Source organism: Brachyhypopomus gauderio, chromosome 6 (genome assembly GCF_052324685.1).
Source record: "Brachyhypopomus gauderio isolate BG-103 chromosome 6, BGAUD_0.2, whole genome shotgun sequence".
NCBI lineage: Eukaryota > Metazoa > Chordata > Actinopteri > Gymnotiformes > Hypopomidae > Brachyhypopomus > Brachyhypopomus gauderio.
The window spans coordinates 4,236,419-4,258,123 of record NC_135216.1 but is presented as its reverse complement, the minus strand read 5'-3'; the positions used below and the strand labels follow the sequence as shown (position 1 = coordinate 4,258,123).

Here is a 21,705-nt window from a genome sequence, read left to right as displayed (position 1 = left end):
GTAATGTAAAAAAATATTTTAAAAGCGATATAATGAGCAGGGAAAGTAAAACTCACATTTAATAGTCTATTAACACACTGTCTGTACAGCAACTTAGTGATTTGCTTTCAGCTATTTTATCTACATTAAGTATTTAGCACGATTGGTAACCAAATCAAACTATTTTTGCTGGAAAAACACTTTTTTAAATAAAAGCCTATATGCTGAAATACATTCATGTCATTGGTTTATTTTGTCGTGGTATCAAGAATAGAAGAATTTGAGGGATATTAGGAGTAATACGTTTCTGGTATCGCGACACCCCTACTCCCCACTATATTTCTCATTGGTCAGTGCCAGACGTCACAATATTTGGTTTTCAAACTAATCGAACATAAAACCTGTTTAGACAGTATTAAATAATATAAAATACTGCATTAAAATAATTCCCACATGCCTAATTCAAATTGCAACACAATGTCGTCTATAATTGTTGAGAATCATTTAGATTACAATGATTTTGAAGTAAAATCAGCAGGGAAAAACTACGTCTCTACCTTGATTCATCCAATAATAACTCAGCTGCCTTGTTCAGAAGTATAGATCAGCTAGTAAACCCCACCTGTGTCTTCACTGAGACTGTTTCAGTTGAAAAATGTGATGAGTTTGCAATATTTTTTAGGGACAAGATTACTAGTATAAGGCAGAATATAGCAACAAGCACTAATAGAGTACCAATCCTTATATCAGTTACTCATAAGTTACTCATAATAAGGCCTAACTCAGCCTTATTTTCAAGAAGTTGACATGGTAACACAATTTGATGTGATTTCATCACTAAAATCCTCTACATGTGAACTGGATCCCTTTACCAACATGCTTTTTCAAGCAGGTTCTGAGCTCATTATCTAATGAAGTAATGATTGTTAATCAGTCTCTGCAATTTTGCTAAGGTCCGAGATTTCGAAACATTGCTAAGGTCCGAGATATGCTCTCTCCTGCTGATAGTGGAAAAAGTTGTCCATGCATTTATCACATCAAGGCTAGATTATTGTAACGCTGTTCTATCTGCTCTCCCAAAGAGCTCTATTTCTCACCTACAGCGAGTTCAGACCTGACCCACAGGAGAAAGAGGGATCATATTACATATCTACTCACTGCACTGGTTACCTGTCAGTTTTAGAATAGATTTTAAGGTTCTGATGATGGTTTTTAAATGTCTTCATGGTCTTGCTCCTCTTTACCTCAGTGAAATGATGGTTAGATACGTTCCAGTCAGGTCTCTCAGGTCTTCAAACTACTGGTGATTCCTAAAAGCCAATTAGATTGGCGAGGGTGCTTTTAGCCACTATGGCCCAAAGCTCTGGAACTCTCTTCCTGAGGAGCTCAGAGGCATTTCACCCCTGTACAGCTTCAAGAAGAGTCTCAAAACCTTTCTGTTTAGATCTGCTTTTAGTTAAGAAAATAATGGTAAATTATTTTATAAACATCACATGATTTTACTTAATTACTATGTCTATTCTAATTATTTTAATAGTGTTCCATCTTATTTACTTTATTACATTATTTTGTCTATTATTTTAAGAATGTCTCTTTATTACATTATTTTATTATGTTTGTTTCCTTTTTATATTTATTTTAATGTTTATCTTTGCTTCCTTTTATTCTGTAAAGCACTTTGAGTTGCATGTATGTATGAAAGGTGCTATACAAATAAACACTATTATTATTATTACTATTGCATAATCACCAATGTCATAAGTCCTCGAGCTTATTGTGTAACAGGTTCAAAATGAACCTGCAGGTCTAGAGTGAGTCATCACTTTTTTGCCCTTGTTTAAACCTACACAAAACATTGACATCTGTATTAACCCAAAGTGCTCTGACTCAGAAACACACATTGCATTGATGCCAAGAAATCTTTTTTTTTTTTTAACAGATATATTTCTGTAATTGGTTAGTTCTTAGCAGAAGGCAGCATATAATATATGCTAATAAAATGGACTAATTGAAAAACAAAGTGAATTTCTATTGCTTTATTTCATATATTGCATTTTTTGGCACAGATGTAATTTCACACGCTTTTAAATATGATTTTATTTCTCTATTTAAAATGTATTAGTGCTATATAATTCCTACTGTCCCACCGCTCAAAGAGTCTCTCTCCCTCTCCTTCATCCTCTCTCTCCACAGGATAAGTCCTCTGTAATGCCAGTTGCAGGTCTTCCTGTTGCTACCAGACTGCCCTCATTCACACCACCGTGGCTGTCTACACAGCGACCATGGATGACATTAAAGGTCATCGCTCATGTTTAGGGAAGACATGGCTCTCCACAGTTGCTATGCTGGTCCCATTATGCAGGAGCTCTTTCACCATGGCAACCGTGTAAAGCTCAGCCACCACAGGGCAGTGTTCCGAGGCCACGCCCCCCCACGACCAGTTATCAGGGATCCAGGGGTTGGTCAGGCCCTCCCGCACCACGAAACAGTGACCTGCAGGGGAAGAACACACATCTGTTAACTATCACAATCAATCAATCAATCAATCAATCAACTCTACAGTACATGATTTATCCAATAACAAACCATCAAATCTGATTAATCCATTAACCCAAGTTAAAGTACCCAACCCACCTGTGTAGATCTTCTTGACTGCTCGACTGGCCCAGATGTTGTCCAGGCAGAGCGAGCCCTGCGGTGCTCTGGTGCTGATGTTGGTGTAGACGGACGGGGGCAGAAAGGCACTCATTTTCTCCCTCCTCAGGGGCTCCAGTTCAGTGCTGTCAGAGGGCAGGCCGAACCCCCCCAGCACCAACACAGCCTTCTCACCTGCAGGGCACAGACTGGCATCACACACCAGCGCCAACCAGGAGCTGCGAGGACTTCAGGACAGAGGCATACTGCGCATTATGCACAGGGAGTTTGAACCACCAAGTCAGTGAGGGTCTGCTAAGTCACACATTTCACAGCCAATAAGTTGTTCAGAAGATTAGAGAAGAGACCTGCTGGGTTTAACAGAGTTGCAGCCCACTGACACATAGCCCCAAGATCTCTCTCCCACCACCAGCAACTTGGAGCCCACCACTAGGGCTCTAAGGAGGGCTGACCTTTCAAAATCTCCTGCACTCCGGCGCTCAGCGTGTGGGTCTTCAGTTCATCAGCACTGTGGTTCTGCCCATCCGGTTCCCTTGGAGACGATGTAGCTTTCATGTGCACATTCACCATGGTGAGCTCGGAGGATCTGATCTGGTTATGTAAGCAGACGGGGGAGGGTTAAGTTTGTTTGCGTGTCAGCTCTGTTAGCTAAATACTGACCTAGTGTGAACCACTCAACTATAAAAACATTTTATACGTTCACATCTGTGCCAATTATTGACCGGTTATGTAATGACGGTTGTAAAATGTGTTTATTGCTTTATTTTTGTGCATTCCATTGTTTAATTTGATCAGTTGCTGTTCTTGTGAGATGGGATACATTGATATTATTGATGATCAGTACTATGTGATAAAACATGTGCTTCCTATAATGTCTTGCATATAACCTATACAAGAAATAAACTTTAAAATGGGACATATTGTAGAAAGTGCTTGTGCAGATTTATTTGGGTATCTGGAGTATCAGGTATCTGGAGACTAACAACTGAGTTTCTTGCCACCTTACTCAGAAAACAAGCTTAAAAGAAAATCAAAACAAAATCATTGAGATTTGAGCCATACACAGCATTTAGAATTATAATATACCCCATCTGAGTATCTCTGGTCGCGGCTTAAGAACTACCTTTACAAAAGGTAAAATCTTTAATATTTTTGCAAGTACCAGACCCATAAGCATCATGTGGCTAGTGTAGCTAAGAGCTAAAAACTGCTCTGTTGCTCAGACCACAGGAACACTACATCAGCCCCGAGCCTCCGAAGGCAAGAGGAGTTATATTTTTTTATGGCAACATCCAAGCTATAGTCAAAAAGCCTGTGTGCTAAGCAACTGTACTGCTGAAACATGAGTCATTACCATGCAGGGCTCACATGGAAGCCAAAAGAGGAATCAATACCAACTGTCTGGTGAAACTGCAGGGTAAAAAGGGTATTGTAAGTGTTGCAAATAATGATGCTAAGATCTGTGTTCATTTGGCTGTTTAGCACTACCTAACTGTAATGGACGAGGTAATCAGTAAAAGTTTCTACGAGTTGCTTGCTGTCCATGGTAAAACTGCACAGAAAGTAAATGTAGTACTCAAAATATCAAATTTTGCTTACTTGTCATTGCTCAGCAGTTTAGCACCAGCTAAGGTATTATAGCTATAGTATTATAGCTATAGTATTATAGCTATAGTATTATAGCTATAGTATTATAGCGATGTTGTACATTTCTAGAATGTTTGTTTGAGTTGAATGCCTGTAGCTATGATGAATATCATGTGAATAACATGATAAATTTCCACTCAGGTAGTTAGCAAGTTGTGTTAGGGGAAAACACGCTTTACGTCCATCTGTAATTTGACAAATGGGCATACATGCAGTGTGTAGGTATAAATGTCAGGATATTTGTAGCTGACCCCAGAGACCAGACCCAAAACTCAGGGACTGACTCTGGATGAAACATGGTTGCACCGCTAGGTTTTCTCCAGTCTGTGGACTCACTCAACATTTGGAATGGTAGTGCGAGGACTCTTGTCTGCACACCCCACGAAACGGGGTTACAAGGAGGAATGAGCAGGTGGTCATTAGCATTTAAAGGAACAGGCACTTAATCCAGTTCCCAAAAGTGAGAGAAGAGTTCTGTGGTGCGTGATCTTTGAGGTATTTTGATCAAATCATGTCATAGGAATTTCTCCAAGGAACAATTTTAACTTTTGTAAAGAGAAGTTGGGGGGGAAAGTTATATATAAAAAAAACACACTCAACTCAACAAAACACTGACGGTGTGCTGTTAAGACGCTGGTACTCACAAAGAAATGGGCCAAGTAGGCTTTTGGCTGGGTGTGGCTGCCATTGCTGTTAGCATTAGCGTCGTCAAGCACCATGGCGTCCTTCAGCTGAATGGCAGCGGAGGAGTCCCAGAGAAACCCGGAGAACTCTGGACCCTGCACACAGGACGGAGTGATTACCCTCAGCATCAGGCAGTCAACATACAACCCTGATTGGGGGGGGGGGGGGGGTCAGAGACACACACAGACACTTCAGCCCTATCTCAACAGGCTGAGAGAGATGTCTCTGTGTCCATAGCTGGGTTCATGCACACACTAAACTAAAGCACTCAGGGAGGAGCTGTGTACACACACTTGGCTTCTCTTCTATAATCTCACTCCTGCATCTTTCCTATTAAATAATCCCTCTCCTGTATTTCTGCTGTGTAATAACTATTTGCATTTTTCTAGCTATATTGTAATAGCTGAGGTTCCCCCAGCTCAGCAGGCACTTGTAACCGATGGATCCAACAGCAGAAGATTTTCCTCGGTGTGTAAACAGTGCTTCATCCACACTCCCGGGAGGACATCTTTTGCTTAACCAAACATTGCTGGAAATAGTGGGGGCGTTCAGGAACTGTCCAAAACATTAGGACTCATTCATATTTCTGACTTCCTCAATATTGTGTTTGCACCTGGTCCACTCAGATTGGCGCCATGTTTTCCTGCAGTCATTCTTACCGTACAGGACTGTCCAGTAGGTTTCTCAGAAGTAGCACATTTCCACAGCCCTCGGGGTCCTTTCCACTTACACACATTGGAAAGAGACGGCTGATTCAGCTCTGTACAGAACTGAAAGACACACACACACACACACACACACACACACACACACACAGAAGGGTGATTGGTTAAAAACACATAAAACTCAAAGAAAAGCAGAACCTGCACTCTATGGCTACTGAGATCACGCAAGCTGCTGTGAACTTTAATAACCTCCCACACCTCTGAAGATAACAAGAAGTAAACACGGTGAACTGTAGCAAAGACATATAGGCATTAAACATTAAAGGTGTAACCTGCAAGGTTTCCAGAGAAACACCATATTTTGGACAGCAGGTCTTTGTGTGAACAGAGGCCTTCAGTTTTACGCAACTAAACCAAGAATGTACACAAAGCAATTAGTACAAAAATGGCTCCAGGCTTCTGAATCATGTTCCCTGAGCTCATTGCTTCCTGTTTTCCACAGAAATATTTAATTTAGCAGGGAGAAGGGGCATTTGCTTGTGCCCAATGCCCCAAACACCAGAATCAAGGCCCCAGACCCTGGACCCCAAGCCCCTAACCACAGGGCTAAAGCCCCATAAACAAAACCCCATGGCCCTAGGTCTCAGACTACAGACGCAAGACCCAAGTCCCAGGCTCCACACCTTAAGCCCTCGACTCCAAATGACAGGCCCCAGTCCAAAGGTTGCTGGTCTTGAGCCCTGGCTCTAGTCCCCGTGACCTAGGTCTCATGCTCCAACACCAACACCTCCAACACCCTGTTCCCAGCCCCAGAGTACAGGTCCGCAGCCGTAGGTCAGCATGCAGCAGTATGTACCTAGGATGCCTGAATTGACATCCCAGTGCTAAGGTTGGGAAATGTAAACCAAAGACATCTTGTGTGACAGCAACTTTTTTTTCTGAAAACAAAAGCCAATGCATTTCTATCTGATATAAGGGGGTGTCGCCTGCAGCAGGGCTTGGTCCACGTCCTTACTCATTCGTTCACTGGCCTCATGAGACACATCAGGTGCGTCAGTGCAGGGAATCATAGAGACGAGCCCAATACAGTTACCGAGGGTAACATCTGCCCCAGATACTGGCTCCTGACACGCTAATCATCCAGCAACAACTTGGGCATCTGTAACACTCTCAGTGTGCACTGCAGGGGCCCTGAAATTTGATAAGCCCACTTGACATTTGCAAGCACAAGGATATAATTAACCCATGGAGTGAGATTCCCTCTCAGGTACCAAGGGACAGACCCAGGGGCCTCCTCTACCCTACAGTGACAGCAGTTTTAGCACATGGTGCTTCACTCATGATACTGAATTAGAGTGGTGATGGTGATCTGGGCTTTGGCAGACCCTCAGAAGACCCTTTGGCAAACAAACTCACTCTAGCTTGGAGCCCAGAGCAGACGGAGCCAGCCAGACTGTCCTCGCTTGGCGGACACAGAGCGCATATGCGCAGACACGCTCGGACGTCTGATCAGTGGGAACACTAGTCAGTGGGTGGCTGTCCTCTGCCCTGGATGTCCAAGAGTGCTTTCTTCAAATGTCCATATGAGCGTAATAACTCCTGCTGCATCAGAAAGGACGCCAACACAAGGGGTCCTATGACTGTGTTCCTCACCTGTATACTGAACACAGCGGTTTAATTGTGGAACTCAAGGTATGCCATACCAGTCACATGACCGTTACCTGGCCAATTACGCACATAAGCATGCAGCAAATATTAATATCATATGCTTGAGCAACATGACAGTGACCACATTACAGACATGTCTCCATGTTCCAGACATTATAGCTAGTTACTTGGGCAGCACGGTGGCTTGGTGGTTAGCACGTTTGCCTCTCAGCACTGGGGTCTTGGGTTCAAGTCCCTATCTGAGTGGAGTTTCCATGATCTCCCCGTGTCTGCGTGGGTTTCCTCCGGGGTCTCCGGTTTCCTCCCACAGTCCAAAGACATGGAGGTTAGGTAAATTGGCATTCCCTGACAAATTCTCCCTGAGTGTGTTTGTGTGTCTTCATGTTCAATAAAAAGCATTTGTCTGAGTGTCTGTGCATGAATGTGTGTGTGCTTGTGTGCCCAGTGGTGGATGGTGCTCTGCCACTAGTGTCTGTCCTCTCTCCCCTTCCTGCACCCCATTCAGTCCCCCAGGGGGCTGTGGATCCCGGTAGAGAGTACGCTGTGCGCAATTGGCTGCCGCTTCTCGCCGGTGTGTGAATGCAAGTGTAAGAGTTGTACCTGCGTTAAAATTGTAAAGCGACCTTGAGTACATTGAAAGGCGCTATATAAGTTGAACATTCATTCATTCATTCAAATTACTAGGCAAGCATTTGAAACCCTGACCCCAGATAGCACATTCTGGTGATACCCTGACCCCAGATAACACATTCTGGTGATACCCTGACCCCAGATACCCACTCAAATTCTGGTGATACCCTGAATCCAGGTATGACCCCAGATAACAGCTCAAGATCAGGTGATAACCCAAATAACTGCTGTGAGTGACCCCAGATAACAGCTGTGGTAATCATGGTATGACCCTGTAAACCCTGTAAGTGACGGTAACAGTGGTACAGAGAGTAAATAGTAAAATATAGTATATATGATGAGAGATAGTAACTATGGTAATTGGTATTTATTGCAAGCAGTGGAATCTATGGCAACAATGGTAAGAACCGTAGCATTGGTAACAGTGGTCTACACAGGAACTGACGTTAACTGTGGTCGCAGTGATGTGGACAATCATAGTTAACAGTATCGAAGATGGTACCTATTACCAACCATCAAGAAGTTTAGGACTGAATAGGAATTACATAGAGAACTCATGTACATAAATACACACAAAGATGAAAATTATTTATCCTTCCCATCTTTTTTTTGTTTTTGTATGTCCCTATTGTTGTTATGGTGACCAGCAGAGGCCAGAGGAGGAGGAGGAGGAGTCTTGGTTCCTCTCAAGGTTTCTTCCTCATGCTCCTTGCCACTGTCGCCTTTAGCTTGCTCACTGGGGGCTAGGACTCAGACACTTGTAAAGCTGCTTTGTGACAACAACTGTTGTAAAAAGCGCGGCAATTTCGTTGTTCTTGGAAAAGTGGCAATGACAAAGATTTATCTTATCTTGTCTTATCTTATATAAATACATTTTGACTTGATTTGATTTGATTTATCTGTGGTACGGATGGTAGCTGACCATCCGGGTAGGATGAATGTGGACACAGCTGCCGGTGAGATGGAGGAGCTGATGTAACTGCACACACAGCAGGAGCTCATTAAAAGACCATCAGAGTCTGGAAGAGGACGTGTCCCTCTCTCACTTACCAGTACGATGTGAGCAGGAGGTGAGCACACACTGAGATCTTAACATGCCACTGCATTTCTGTAAACGATGTAAACGAGGGCTGGACATCATGCTAAGGTCACTGACAGAGGAACCCGGAGATGAAGAGTTGGAAGAATGCAAAATTACAGTTGGCTGTTCTCAATATCCCATCTAAACTAACTACATCAAAACGAACCAAAATCTCTGGTGACTGGAGTGGCCCAGTGATGAGTACAAGAAGCTGGACTCATCACCACAGAAAACCACACAAATCCAGCGCAGGACACCAAAACAAAACCAAAATCCTATGAAGACAGCAGCTGTAGGAAAAAAGGCCTTCTGAATACTGTAAGAGAAGGACAGACCATACCAGAGCTCAGCTCTGAACTTACTAGGACTTTAGAGGGTCCCAGTAATGTCCTTTAGAGGATCTTCTGAGTCTATTCAGACTTCTTTGAATCATTATGTTGTGTGCAAAGCCAGCCAGAGCTTCCAAACCTCCCAGTTCTCAGACACAAAGGACAATCAGCTAGGAAGAACTAGATGCCAGCATACCCCCCCCCCCCCCCACCCCACACACACACACACACACACACACACACACACACACACCCAACTGCACACACATATGTACGTCTGACTGAGGGGGACAGGATGTCTGGACTACGGTTGTGATCAATATTTTGATGTAGCAGTACATTATGAATACTTTTACCAAACAATAAATGTATAAATAAATACTTATGGCTGTATTATGAAAATGTATATTCTTTACCCAGATAGCTACAAATTTAAGTGCAATTTTTAAAACTTCCAAAAGATGGAAAGAAACATTATTAGTATTAGAAAATAGTAGTATTGCTGGTAATGTTAAACTCAATAATGGCTGTTCAGGCATCATATTGTTATCCTGATCATGATTCATGTGTTGTGAAGTTACTGGTAATACCCAGTTCATACCACACTGTGATGTAAGAACAGGAGCAATGAAATCAAGCAGCGTGAAATCGCAGTGTCATTTGTGATCACACACATACACCCCACTGCAGTGCAATGGAGAGAGAAAGAGAGAGAGAGAGAGAGAGAGAGAGAGAGAGAGAGAGAGAGAGAGAGAGAGAGAGAGAGAGAGAGAGAGAGAGAGAGAGAGAGAGAGAGAGAGAGAGAGAGAGAGAGAGAGAGAGAGAGAGAGAGAGAGAGAGAGAGAGAGAGAGAGATGTGATATGCTGAGTCTTTGTGAGTGTGCAGAATTAGTGTGTGGCTAAGTGCCCAAGGGTGCTTGAATGAGTGTGCATGCGGGTTTGCAAGTAAGTGATTAAGTGTGAATGTGCATGGCCCCCGTCAGAGGAGAAGCAAAGGCTGGAACAGCATGAGGGAGAGATTCAGGGCTGCTCCATTTAGAGCACACACACACACACACACACACACACACACACACACACACACACACATACACACACACATACACACACACATACACACACATACACACACACACACACACACACACACACACACACACACACACACACACACACACACACACACACACACACAGCTCTGTTGACCCATTTTATGTGATTGACAGCACCAGAACAGGTCAGGCATTCAAACACACATAAGCAGATGCACACACACTGCCTGTTACATAAGATAACTGCCCTTTCTTAAATGACGTTTAAAGGAGTGTTGCGGTTATCACTGGTCAACCTAATATCTGAAAACAAACTCCTGGGCTTCTGCATACCCAACTCAGTCAAACTATAATTTCATGGATGCTTCTCCTGCTCACAGAGAAATGCACCGAGGATTGTTTCACAGGGCTCAAGATGCACACACACACACGCGCGCGCGCACACACGCGTGTGCACACTGACTCTGCCACTGCTTTATTGGTTTGAAAGGTAATTAAAGTAGGGCAGAGTAAGAGAGACGAGGTTTAGGAGTGTACACATAATGCCTCACGTAACGGACCCGTGTGCCGAGTCAACTTTTTATATGGCGAAACACACAGGCTGCACGCAGAGATGTGATGGACACACGTTGGTAAAGTGAGAAACTACCTTGTCCAGAGCCTCCTGGTCAGCCAGGTCCTGAACAGCAAGCAGCTTGATGCTACAGACAGACAGACAGACAGACAGAGAGAGAGAGAGAGAGAGAGAGATGTTAATTTCAAATCTTCCATTTTCTCATGTTCAGAAGTGTGTGCTAATCACACTCATGCTCCCCTTGTCTCCCAGGTCCCTAGGCCGCAATGCTCTATATGCCAATCACAAATTAATGCATATTAATGATCCTGTGTACATATTAACAGCAGCATGATTAAGCAGAAGCAATTTTCTGTCGTAATTATTGCACATGCTCAAACCAAGAGAACCACCCAATTAGACAACATCTCCTCGCATAAACAAAGTGGCTTGTTCCATATATCCAAATAAGGCTCATATGACCTTTATGTTCCCAGTAACACATATGCACATATGCAATAAACAGCACACACTTTTGAACTTTCTTCATACAGTTACAAACAAGTTGCTTTGCACAGAAGTTATGTATTCTTCTAGTAAACCACACCTACCCTAAACTTTAATCATTAACATGCATTTCTGATATCATTTGGCTAGGTAAATCACCAGGTGGAAAAGCCACTCAGGGAACATGGTGATCAGATTACGATCAGATTACGATCAGATTACTCGAACCACATTCATAAGCATTCAGACGGATTCTAGTTAAATATAATACAAGTGTAAACAGAATGAGTTTTCATTATCCACATTCAATCCTGTTAAAAGAAATACCTTAAGCAGAGTACAACAGGTGGGGAAGAATACAAGATGGAGGATACATGAGACTGTAGTTATCCAGAAACGAAGTGCCTGGCACTTCTGCCGACTGTTCAAGTCAGCATATCATGATTTTTGAAGGAATAGACAGAAACCTGCAGGAAGGTGACTTGTTGAATGGACATGGTGTGCTTCGTTAGCCCAGAGACAGCCAAATCTCTCCTGCTCCGCACACGGGTCACAACGCTGGATAACGTATCCACCTACCCGGGAGCGAGAGCGAGGTGGTGTCCTCGCACCAGTGCTCGCGTGGGCTGCTGTGATCAGGAAGGGGCCGTCTCCTGCCGTTGCTTCCTCATGAACTTTGCTCTGTTTACACGAGCCACATTTGGATAAAGTCTAATGGAACAGCTGGCTGGTGTTACACCATCAGCACAAAGGCAGCAGCCCTCATTATGATCTGGTGTCCAGTTGGGACGCCAGCTTGAGCTTCCAGCTGCGTTTTGTCCTCCTAGGACAACAGCTCAACAGCTCCCGGAGGAAGAGACATGGCGAACATCTAGCCGACGGCTTCCACGCAGCTGCCTCTTTTCTGTCTTCAAGAAACGTTAAAGTTAACCTACAAACAGCTCGGACTCAAACTCACGTCACAGTCAAGCTTGAGAGTTAAATGAAGCTCCCTGATGCATCAGCACGGATGCCAAAGTGTCTGAACATGAAGAGCTCAGACGTCTTTTCTCACACCAATCCTTACTTTCAGCTTACACCAGATGTTCCCATTTTGATCTTTAACGAGCCAGGTCCACATATTTCTCTCTGATCTAGCTGCTAAAACACCAAAACAGAGCAGACACAGCACAGACCAGAGTAAACAGACACAGAGAGGAACCTGCCCGAGAATCCCTGAAGACCGAACCTACATCTACTAAACCTTGACCGCCATGCTTAAGAGTTAAGGCTAATTTCCTTTGCTAGCTGCAACTGCCAACGCACTGTTGAACGTATTTCACTCCCCTTGAGCCACAACAGGTCTGGTCTCGTGGGTTTTGTGTATACACACTTTCTAGGGTAAGTGAATAATGTCGGAACAGTGGCTAAACCAGTCCAAAGCACAGTGGACTAGAGGGGAGGGGCTGGGGGCGGGGCTGGGGGCGGGTCCTGTCTGGCTGCTCCACTCTCAGCTGGCCCACGTCTGGCTGCTTAGCTGTGATTTTCCTCCACACAGAACCCTCTAGCCTGTACCAGTGGTGAATATGCAAGAACAGACCGATTTAAATTCCAGTCAGGAGCATCAGGCATGAAAGAAGAGAGGAGAAGAGGAGAGGAAGGGAGAGGACAGGAGAAAAGCAGAGGAGAGGAAAGTACAAGCAAAAGGTGAAAGGAGAGGGGTGGAAAAGTAGAGTAGAGGTGGTAAAGGGAGGATGGAGGAGAGGAGGAGAGGAGAGTGGAGGAGAGACTGAAACAGGACAGTAGTGGGTTTTCCAGCCAGTAGGTTTTTGCGAATTTTGAAAATGCGTGAAAAATCCTGAATGGAAATTTGACACTCACATATCAAAGGTTTTATGCTAGGACGAGGTAGAAAAGTTAGATTATTGCTAAAGCTGAAATGCAAAAATGGTGATGTAAATGGTTTTTTTTATTGTTTGAATAAACGACGACGTATCGACACAGACCCAGTTAAAATCTCTCCATTTCGCTTGTTTCCATGCCAACCATAACCATGGCAGCCTACGTCATCTGAAGTTTCTTCGCATAACTGAAGTGCATGGAAACATGACCTAATTCTCTTTTTCCTACCAACTCCTAATAATATATGCAAAACATTAAGATGCAATCCAGGTACTGAAATGAAAAACAGAAAAGGATGGAAAAGAGGAGAGATGAAGGAGAGATGAGAGTGAGAGGGAAGAGAGGAGTGTAGAGAGAGGAGAGGAGGACAGAAGGTGCAACCTTAGAGGAGACCAGAGAGAATGATCTTGGTACGCTGTATATTTTTGGTGTGTGTATTTATTTCCTTTGCTGCTCCATGAGGAGCAAAACAGGGAAAACCCAAACAAGAGAGTTTTGCTTGTTTGAAGATACCAATCACCACCACGTCTTAACCAAAAAAGGAGAAGCGAGAGCCATGGTTCACATTTTCTTGTAGGTCTTTCCATCAGAGGGGCTGTTCCTCGCAGTGTTTACTCACCATTAGAGGAGATTTTAACAGTACTTTTTAACAGTGTTCAGCTGAGTCAGAGAGGCTGCTGACCTGACCGTCTAGGGTCTGCCTCGGCCCAGCTCACACGCGGGTCGTTGGTCCAGTTGAGCCTCCTGGATAAGGATGATCGAGTCAGACTGCTGAAGCTCTCCTTTAATCAGGAGTGTGTTCAGGCCAGGGTCAGAGGGCACTGCAGGGTTAGAGGACACTGCAGGGTCAGAGGGCACTGCTCTCCAGCAGGTCTCAGGGTTTGGAAGTGGAGTACTGAGGACTGAAGCCTTTCCTTAATCACTCACTCTGATAAGGGCTCCTCTCAGGATGTCATGGCAACCTTATCACAAGGCTCTACAGAAATCCCTCACTGATGCCTCAAACACCCCTCTACTCTCTCTCTCTCTCTCTCTCTCTCTCTCTCTCTCTCACACACACACACACACACACACACTGAACGACTCCATCTACTTCTCTCTACTAGATGCTACTTCCCACCTAACTACCCTCTGCCCCCCCTACACCTCTCTATTGCCCGCTCTTCACTCCAATTCCTCTCCACTGTCCCTACACCTCTACTAAAGAGCCTCTGTGCGATTTCAGATATGACAGAATTTACAATGTCAGTGTTTTCTGAAAGCAACTCCGACAGAAATATACACAGTCTTTCCTCATCTAGGCAGGTTGTCACACACAGAGCCCTCGAGTTACGCCTCTTGGGTTTGTTTACTTGGAGACAGAATAATGGGCTGTCCTTATTTCAGCAAAAGTTGCAGACCAGACTAGAATCGGGAGGCCGTGACTGATGTAATGCGGTGTGCGGGGGGTGTCTGCGGTTCAGTCTGGACACAAAGCACTTCCCACTGTCATTCTCCCAAACGCTGCAGCAGGCAAATAGACAAACGCGTCAGGGCCGTCACACTGACACAGCAGCAAAAACAGCATATACTTCACATACACACATACACATACACACACACACACACACACACACACACATACCCCAGTCCTGATCAAACCAAGCTGCTTCTCGTCGATCTACTGAATCGGATCCAGGCACATCTACTCACAGCATGCAGAGAGGATCTGAGCATTCGGTTTCTGTCCAAATATCATATGATGCACATATACACAAGTCATGTGTGTAAACAGGCTGAAAGCTCTTACGGTTATGGTAATGAGTCACGGCATCTGTGTTTGTGAGCAGGGTTACTATGGGGCATTAGTGAGCAAGTTCCTCCTGCCCTCCCTCTGAACTGGAGTAACCTCGGAGGTCTGGAGTTCCTCGGCTTCCTGTTGGCGTGCATGTGTAAGCAAGACGAGGGCGGACGGCACTCCGCTCGGTCGTATCATAAACCGCCATTCGGTTACTTTGACTCAGAGAGAACCACCCCTTGAAGATGTAAGTGTACTAAAACTTCATAATTCATAATGCACCTGCCAAACATACTCTGATGTGGAGTGAGTAGCTGTGTGTGTGTGTGTGGGGGGGGGGGGTGCATTTGTTTGACTTCCTCTTGCTTAATAAAGGAAGCAGGGCAGTAACCTGAGAACATCACGGACACCAGAGACCACAGGAGCACCAGAACACCAGAACACAGGACAGACATGGACAACAACGGTCCAGCCTCCTTCTTCCTGACCCTGACTCTCTCTGTCTCTCTCTACACGATTCTCACTGCCTGTGTCAACAAGAAGTATTGAAGTTCCTCTAATGAACTGATAAGTCAGCTGACTGCAGATTCTGAGGTAAGCAGGCCTGGAGCCTCCGTCAGCACTTCAGCATGGACGCACCTTCTTCTCCCGCCTGATGAGAACTCAAATGTCCGACATCTTTCCCTGCCTGCTTGTCCCATCTCTGCGTCCACGCCAGAGCTGGGGTGGCTCTCAGAACGAGAGGTGAAAACATCCACCCTGTCTCCCCTTTAACTCCCTCCATGTGTCCTACTGATGTGTGCTTCAGGACGGCCCCCAGCCCCCTCTCCTCTTCTCCCCTCTCCAAACTGAAGCTCCGCTGCCGTTCAGTCACCTCTCGTCACCTCCCGTACCTGCGTAGCTGGTGATCGACACGTGTAAGGCAGTGTGCCAGAATGCAGTACTGAATACAAGCTCAGGCCATCCTGTCTTACACAGGACATTGCAGGATACAGTGTCACGCTCCCTCTGACACTTCACAGTAACATCGTGGAACCGAACGCACACACACACACACACACACACACACACACACACCCGCAGAGCCAGCAGGGCTGCGCAACGGATCCAAATTCAGATAATCACATTATTTGTTCTTGCAATACTGATATCAAAGAAGGTTGCTAACTCAGCCTGATAACAAACTGCTGTATTTTGCGTATGTGACCGGCTGGTGCTCCCGCTAAGCCTTCTGGGTCTTTTTGTGTTTTGATGAATGTTTGTGTTGGGTGTTTGTGATCAAACAACTAAATTCTTTTGGTCAAACACATCCACACAGCTAGTCTTCACCACATCGCATGCGAGAATCAGTGTTTGCTCATGCACAATGGCATGAAATGTAAGCAAACAGTCATGGTGCAGCTCTAAATGTCAACCAAGTAACTTTGGACCATGTATAAAGATAGCAGTCCACACAGGCACGCACACACACACACACACACACAATGAATCCTACTCAAGTCATAAAAGTATGTGGTTCACTCTGGACAAATGACATTTTAAAGGTCTGAGTGTGTGTGTACACAGGCAGGTGGATACACACTAACACAATAAACAATTTAAATTATTATTATTTTTTTACATTTCACAAGAGGATGTGATGTGCTCGAAAAGCACTGTGGACAACAACCAGAGACAAAACGTTCCTCTCTACGATTATAGCAGAAACTTAAACAGGACCACACCCTCCACTTTAGCATGGGGGTCACATGCCAGCTCGTCCACTTTAGCATGGGGGTCACATGTCTGATTCTGATACAGACTCCCAATACAAACACTGCAATCTCTCAATCAAGACGAAAACGCTGGAATAATTCCTTATTGGAACATATTTCCACGTTAATAAACTCCAGTCTGCTAAAAACACAGTCAGAATTGCCTTACAGAAGACATGTACTTTCTAAGGTATTGCATTTACTATGACATGTTAAGAAATGTAAAACTAGAAAATAGGAGAAGCGTTTTGCATTCTACGTATTGGTAATCAGCACCGATTCGGTATCGGTGTCGTGTATGAAACACTTACTCGTTCTCCAGTATGGTCATACACACCACCTCTCTGACCCCCGGGTTGTTGGCCTTGTCGGAGGAGCAGCGCTGCAGGTCCCACGCAGCCACCCGGATCACGGCTCTCCCGTCGCGCCTGCCCGCCGGAACCTCCACGTTCTGCCGGACCGACACCATCTGCGTGGGGCCCCCGGGAGGGAGGTCCAGTTCGTCGCTGCTCAGACTGAAAGACGTCGGGCTCGGTTGCGACTTGGTCGAGACCGTCAACCCGCCGTTCGTGTTGGTCGAAGGCGTCCTGGACCGCTGCACAAAGATCTGGAAACGAATTTTGTCCAGCAGCGACGAATTGATCTGCGGGACTTTGACGAGGTCCTCGATGGTTCTGAACGGACCGTGTTGCGTCCGGTACTCGACGATGTTCCTCGCCAGCTTCTCGGTGATGCCGCGGATGCTGAGCAGCTGGGCCGGCGTGGCGGTGTTGATGTTCATGCCGGAACACGCGAGGTGCTCCTGGTCCCTCCGTATGGAGGACGGAGAGTGCTGAGATGACCCACTCCTGCTCGAGACGCATATTTCCAGTTTGATGGCTTCTAGTTTGGTAGCGCCGACCCCAGTGACCAGTGCGAGGTCCTCCACCTTCCTGAAGCCCCCTATGCGCTCCCGGTACTCCACCATGTTCCGCGCCACGGTGCGGCTCACCCCCGGCAGGGTCATCAGCTCCTCCTCGGTCGCCGTGTTGATGTTCAGGCGCTCCTGGTTCACCAGGATGTTGCTGAAGTTACACGCCGCGCTGAACTTGCGCTTGCCGTGACACAAATCTGTTGGGTCCTTGGGGATGGACCTGTGACAGCCCAAATTTCCCCCCATGTCCGTTGACCGGCTCGCCGAACCTCCTCGGGCTACAGATCCAAAACTCTCACTGCGCGGAGAGACTCGGTGTCCGCCCGCGATCTCATGACCTGCGTTAAACGTACGTGCGGCTGTAGAAGCGGACGAGACTCCTCAGAACCAGCGAGGAACCGTGAACACGACCAGTACGGGTTTATAGGGCAGGTCGTTACCTCCGCGCTGTCTAATCCTGTCTGACGCTTTCGGTGAGCTGCTCTGCATATTCCGCCATACAAATGCTGGAACATCTAGTCCGGTGTGGAGCAGTAAGATCACACTGGAACATCTAGTTAGTCCGGTGTGGAGCTGTAAGATCTCACTGGAACATCTAGGTAGTTCGGTGTGGAGCAGTAAGATCACACAGGAACATCTAGTTAGTCCGGTGTGGAGCTGTAAGATCTCACTGGAACATCTAGGTAGTCCGGTGTGGAGCAGTAAGGTCTCACTGGAACATCTAGACCGGTGTGGAGCAGGTTGGATGGTCTGAGGAGCGCTGGTCCCGTTCGCACGTCAGAAGGGGGCGTGGCTCTCGGGACGGATCCATTCACTTGTGATCCACTTGATTTATTTTGGGAATACAGGTCCCAAATAGACAATACTGAGGCTGAAATATCCGCTGAATCACTGGCCTTAGCCGATTTAAATACTTTCACTTTACGTCCGCGAGATTTAAACCAGAGCAACTGGACAAGCATTTGATACAACAGTTTCTGTAGCTGCTCAGATACAACTGGCATAGCAATGCTCGTTTCCTCTCCTAGCGTCAGGAGATGGTAGACCGTTTTAATCCCGTTAAAATAAGCAGAAGTGAGTCTTTAAAACATGTATAATTATAATCAACGTCTTTGTGTGATATGGGGTGAAATGTCACATAAAACTGTGCCTTTAAGATAATCTATATCTTCACGTTAGCTGCAGGGCTTTGATACGTACCTGGCAGAGGACGTTGGCACAGCAAGAGGAAAAACACCACCCAGACACTACAGAGGGAAGAGTCATACCGTTGGCACCACCCTACCGGGGACCTGCCGGTTGAACCTTCAGTAAAACTGACCATGGGAAACCGGCCAGCTCGCACCTCTCTGAGCATACAGCACTATGCTGCAGACTTGCAGTGGTTGTCAAATTACATGCAACAGACACACTGCACGTACACAGGGCAGTCAGATAAGATCAATCACATTTACACTGTCAGAGGTGTCCTGAAACAACCAGAACTGCTCCAAATATACATACAGTGTCTTATAGGACACACAGTTAATGTTTAACAAAACATTAATCAAAATAGAAGTAACGACATCACCCTGCACATAATGTTCTATTTTCTATCAATTTGCCCTCCCCTTCTTGACCATTAAATATTAATGTCGTATTTCATCGATTTGATGATAGTTTAGGAGGATGTTTTCAGTCTGGGCTGCAGTCCCTCATAAAACCTGTGTCATATGATCCAAGACCCATGTTATTTGAGAACTGCAGTGACACCATCATGAACTAATGAAGACCAGTCTCGCTGTGACACCATCATGAACTAATGAAGACCAGTCTCGCTGTGGAATCAGTGACTGTGGTTACTTGGAATCCAGTCCTGATCGGGAAGTTAATTACATGACCGGCACATGAAAAGTAGAGCTAAGAATTATAAATCGAGTCATAAATGTCCGAACGGGCGTGAAAGCTGACACGAAACAGGTCACTCTTAACTTAACTGCTCACACCTCCAGCTGTCCAAAAAACACTGCCAAAGTAAACACTACCCAAGTCACTGCAGGCTTCTATAGGGCTGCCCCATTTGTTAGCGTCTGGTCCAAGTTCCACCTCTTAATCCTGAACTGGGTTAAGCGGTTTAGAAGATGAATGAATCAATGATTGGTCCAAGTTCCAGACTGATAGTGAACTCTGCTTGAGTTCGCCTATTGAGGAACTGTTTACTGCGGTCTCCTGGGCGCATGGATTCAGCCGGGTCTGCCGGTCCCTCGACACAGGACGGTACCTTGAACTGAAGTCCATGTCTCTCTGACCTGCATTTCTCTGAGTTTTCCTGGGCTGGAACAGTTAAGAGCCAGTGGGGCCACAGGGAACGTTCCTCTGTCGGTTGTTTAGCAGTGGGGAGACATGTACCACTGCTCTGAGCTGTCTGCAGGAACTCCTGAAACCTGTGCAACACACTAAAACATGCATCTGGGCTTATCCAAGACCCAAACACATCGTATCGCCGTTCACAAGAAAACCCTTGAAAACTCTGCTGTGCTATGTTCTGCGGTGCTGTGTTCTGCTGTGCGGGGAGCTGTGTCAGTTCACAGCCCCTCCCTCCATCATCTCACTAACACATTCACCCCTGGCTGCCGTCACTACTGGGGCTGTCGTGACACACTGTGTGAAGCTCAGAGACTGTATGGAAAGGGACCTGATGATATCAATATGTTCAGGACAGTAAAAAGTAAAAGTCATTTTCAGAAATGTAACTAAATGATGGACCCAGGATCAAAATAACATCAGATTACACAAAAGGGAATTTGCTCTATTCTTTCATAGCTTCGGGGTCTGGTAACTCTTAGATACGCTGGCTATGTGAAATGCAGTGTACGTGTGTGTTCTGGTTGGGAGGGAGAGTCACACACGGTCTGTGGTGTGTGCAGGTACACAGAGGAGAGGCCTGTTACCAATAACCACCACAGCTGATTGTCCCTCCTGTCAGTCAGATCGCCTCTTGGCCAGAGAGAGTGAGGTCATCATCCAACAGGCAGTTAAACAGCCAGACAAAAACTAAAGGAGCAGAATCTGGCAGGAAGACACTGTTCCTTCTTGTCAATAAGCAAATACAGCCTGGGTGTTAATTTGGCAGGAACTGTACGGATGCCAGAGAGGTCCGGGTGTGGACAGAGGGGAAATTAAAATGCTCTGTGGGTTACATAAGGAAGTCCAGTCTTCTGTTCCAAATGGGCCATGAGCAGAGAAACAGATGTGTGTAAGGCAGTGAGATATTCCTGCAAGAGCAACCTGACTCCTTAGAACACCTGAACTCATCACTGTGCATCACATCACCACAAATTTAAACAAACCTTTATGCCTACAATGTAATATTTGCCTACAAAAACCTAAAAAAATAAGATTTTCCTAGAGTTATTGTGAAATAGTGGGTTGTTTACACAAAATATCTACAATGCTCAAATATCAAACTTGCACTTTGACCTGAGAAGTCAAACGCTCAAGCAAGGCCAACAGTGATTGGTCATGACCATGTCTAACTCGATGCCCAGGGAGAGCAGAAGGCCAATCAGAGAGCAGAGAAAAGTCTCATCACATGGTGTGTGAGGTGGTCAGTACAGAGGTCAGAGTCAATGCTGAGTACTAGAGTACTTCCAGTCTTAAATATAACTTAAAGGCAGTACACAGTTGACACCCATAAATAGCATGGGGCTTTATCAGAGCACGTTGGACAGTGTGTGGAAAACTGTAGACAAACAAAAAAAGACAAGCTAACAAACACCATTGCAACATGGATAGGTACAAACTGTAGGCCCATTAGGACTGTGGGAGATGTTGGTCTGAGGAACGTTCTTAGGATCAGCTTTGATTTTTCTATATGATTTGATTGCATTGTATTGTATTTATTTTATACTGCTGTTAAAAAGCACCAAAACTTTGTAAACAAAATGGCAT

General features: G+C 45.4%; 1 protein-coding gene across 1 annotated transcript; it reads right to left on the bottom strand.

Moving 5' to 3' along the window:
- Positions 1–2,000: 2,000 nt before the first annotated feature.
- eepd1 (endonuclease/exonuclease/phosphatase family domain containing 1) lies at positions 2,001–18,792 on the bottom strand. Its single transcript, XM_077008185.1, has 7 exons — positions 17,174–18,792; positions 11,040–11,091; positions 5,625–5,735; positions 4,926–5,060; positions 3,087–3,225; positions 2,614–2,808; positions 2,001–2,472 (listed from the first exon to the last, which is right to left on the bottom strand). The coding sequence occupies exons 1-7, from the start codon at positions 18,019–18,021 to the stop codon at positions 2,279–2,281; spliced, it is 1,674 nt and encodes a 557-aa protein (XP_076864300.1). The 5' UTR covers positions 18,022–18,792; the 3' UTR covers positions 2,001–2,278.
- Between the last annotated feature and the right edge of the window lie 2,913 nt (positions 18,793–21,705).

What these genes read in the sequence shown, in the direction of transcription:
- eepd1 (XM_077008185.1), bottom strand. Translation starts at nt 18,021, where the DNA reads ATGGGGGGAAATTTGGGCTGTCACAGGTCCATCCCCAAGGACCCAACA. An exon ending in CCTACTTGGCCCATTTCTTT is followed by an intron (nt 3,226 to 4,925) that starts GTGAGTACCAGC and finishes TTACATAACCAG; the next exon opens with ATCAGATCCTCCGAGCTCAC. An exon ending in AGTGCAGGAGATTTTGAAAG is followed by an intron (nt 2,809 to 3,086) that starts GTCAGCCCTCCT and finishes TGTGCCCTGCAG; the next exon opens with GTGAGAAGGCTGTGTTGGTG.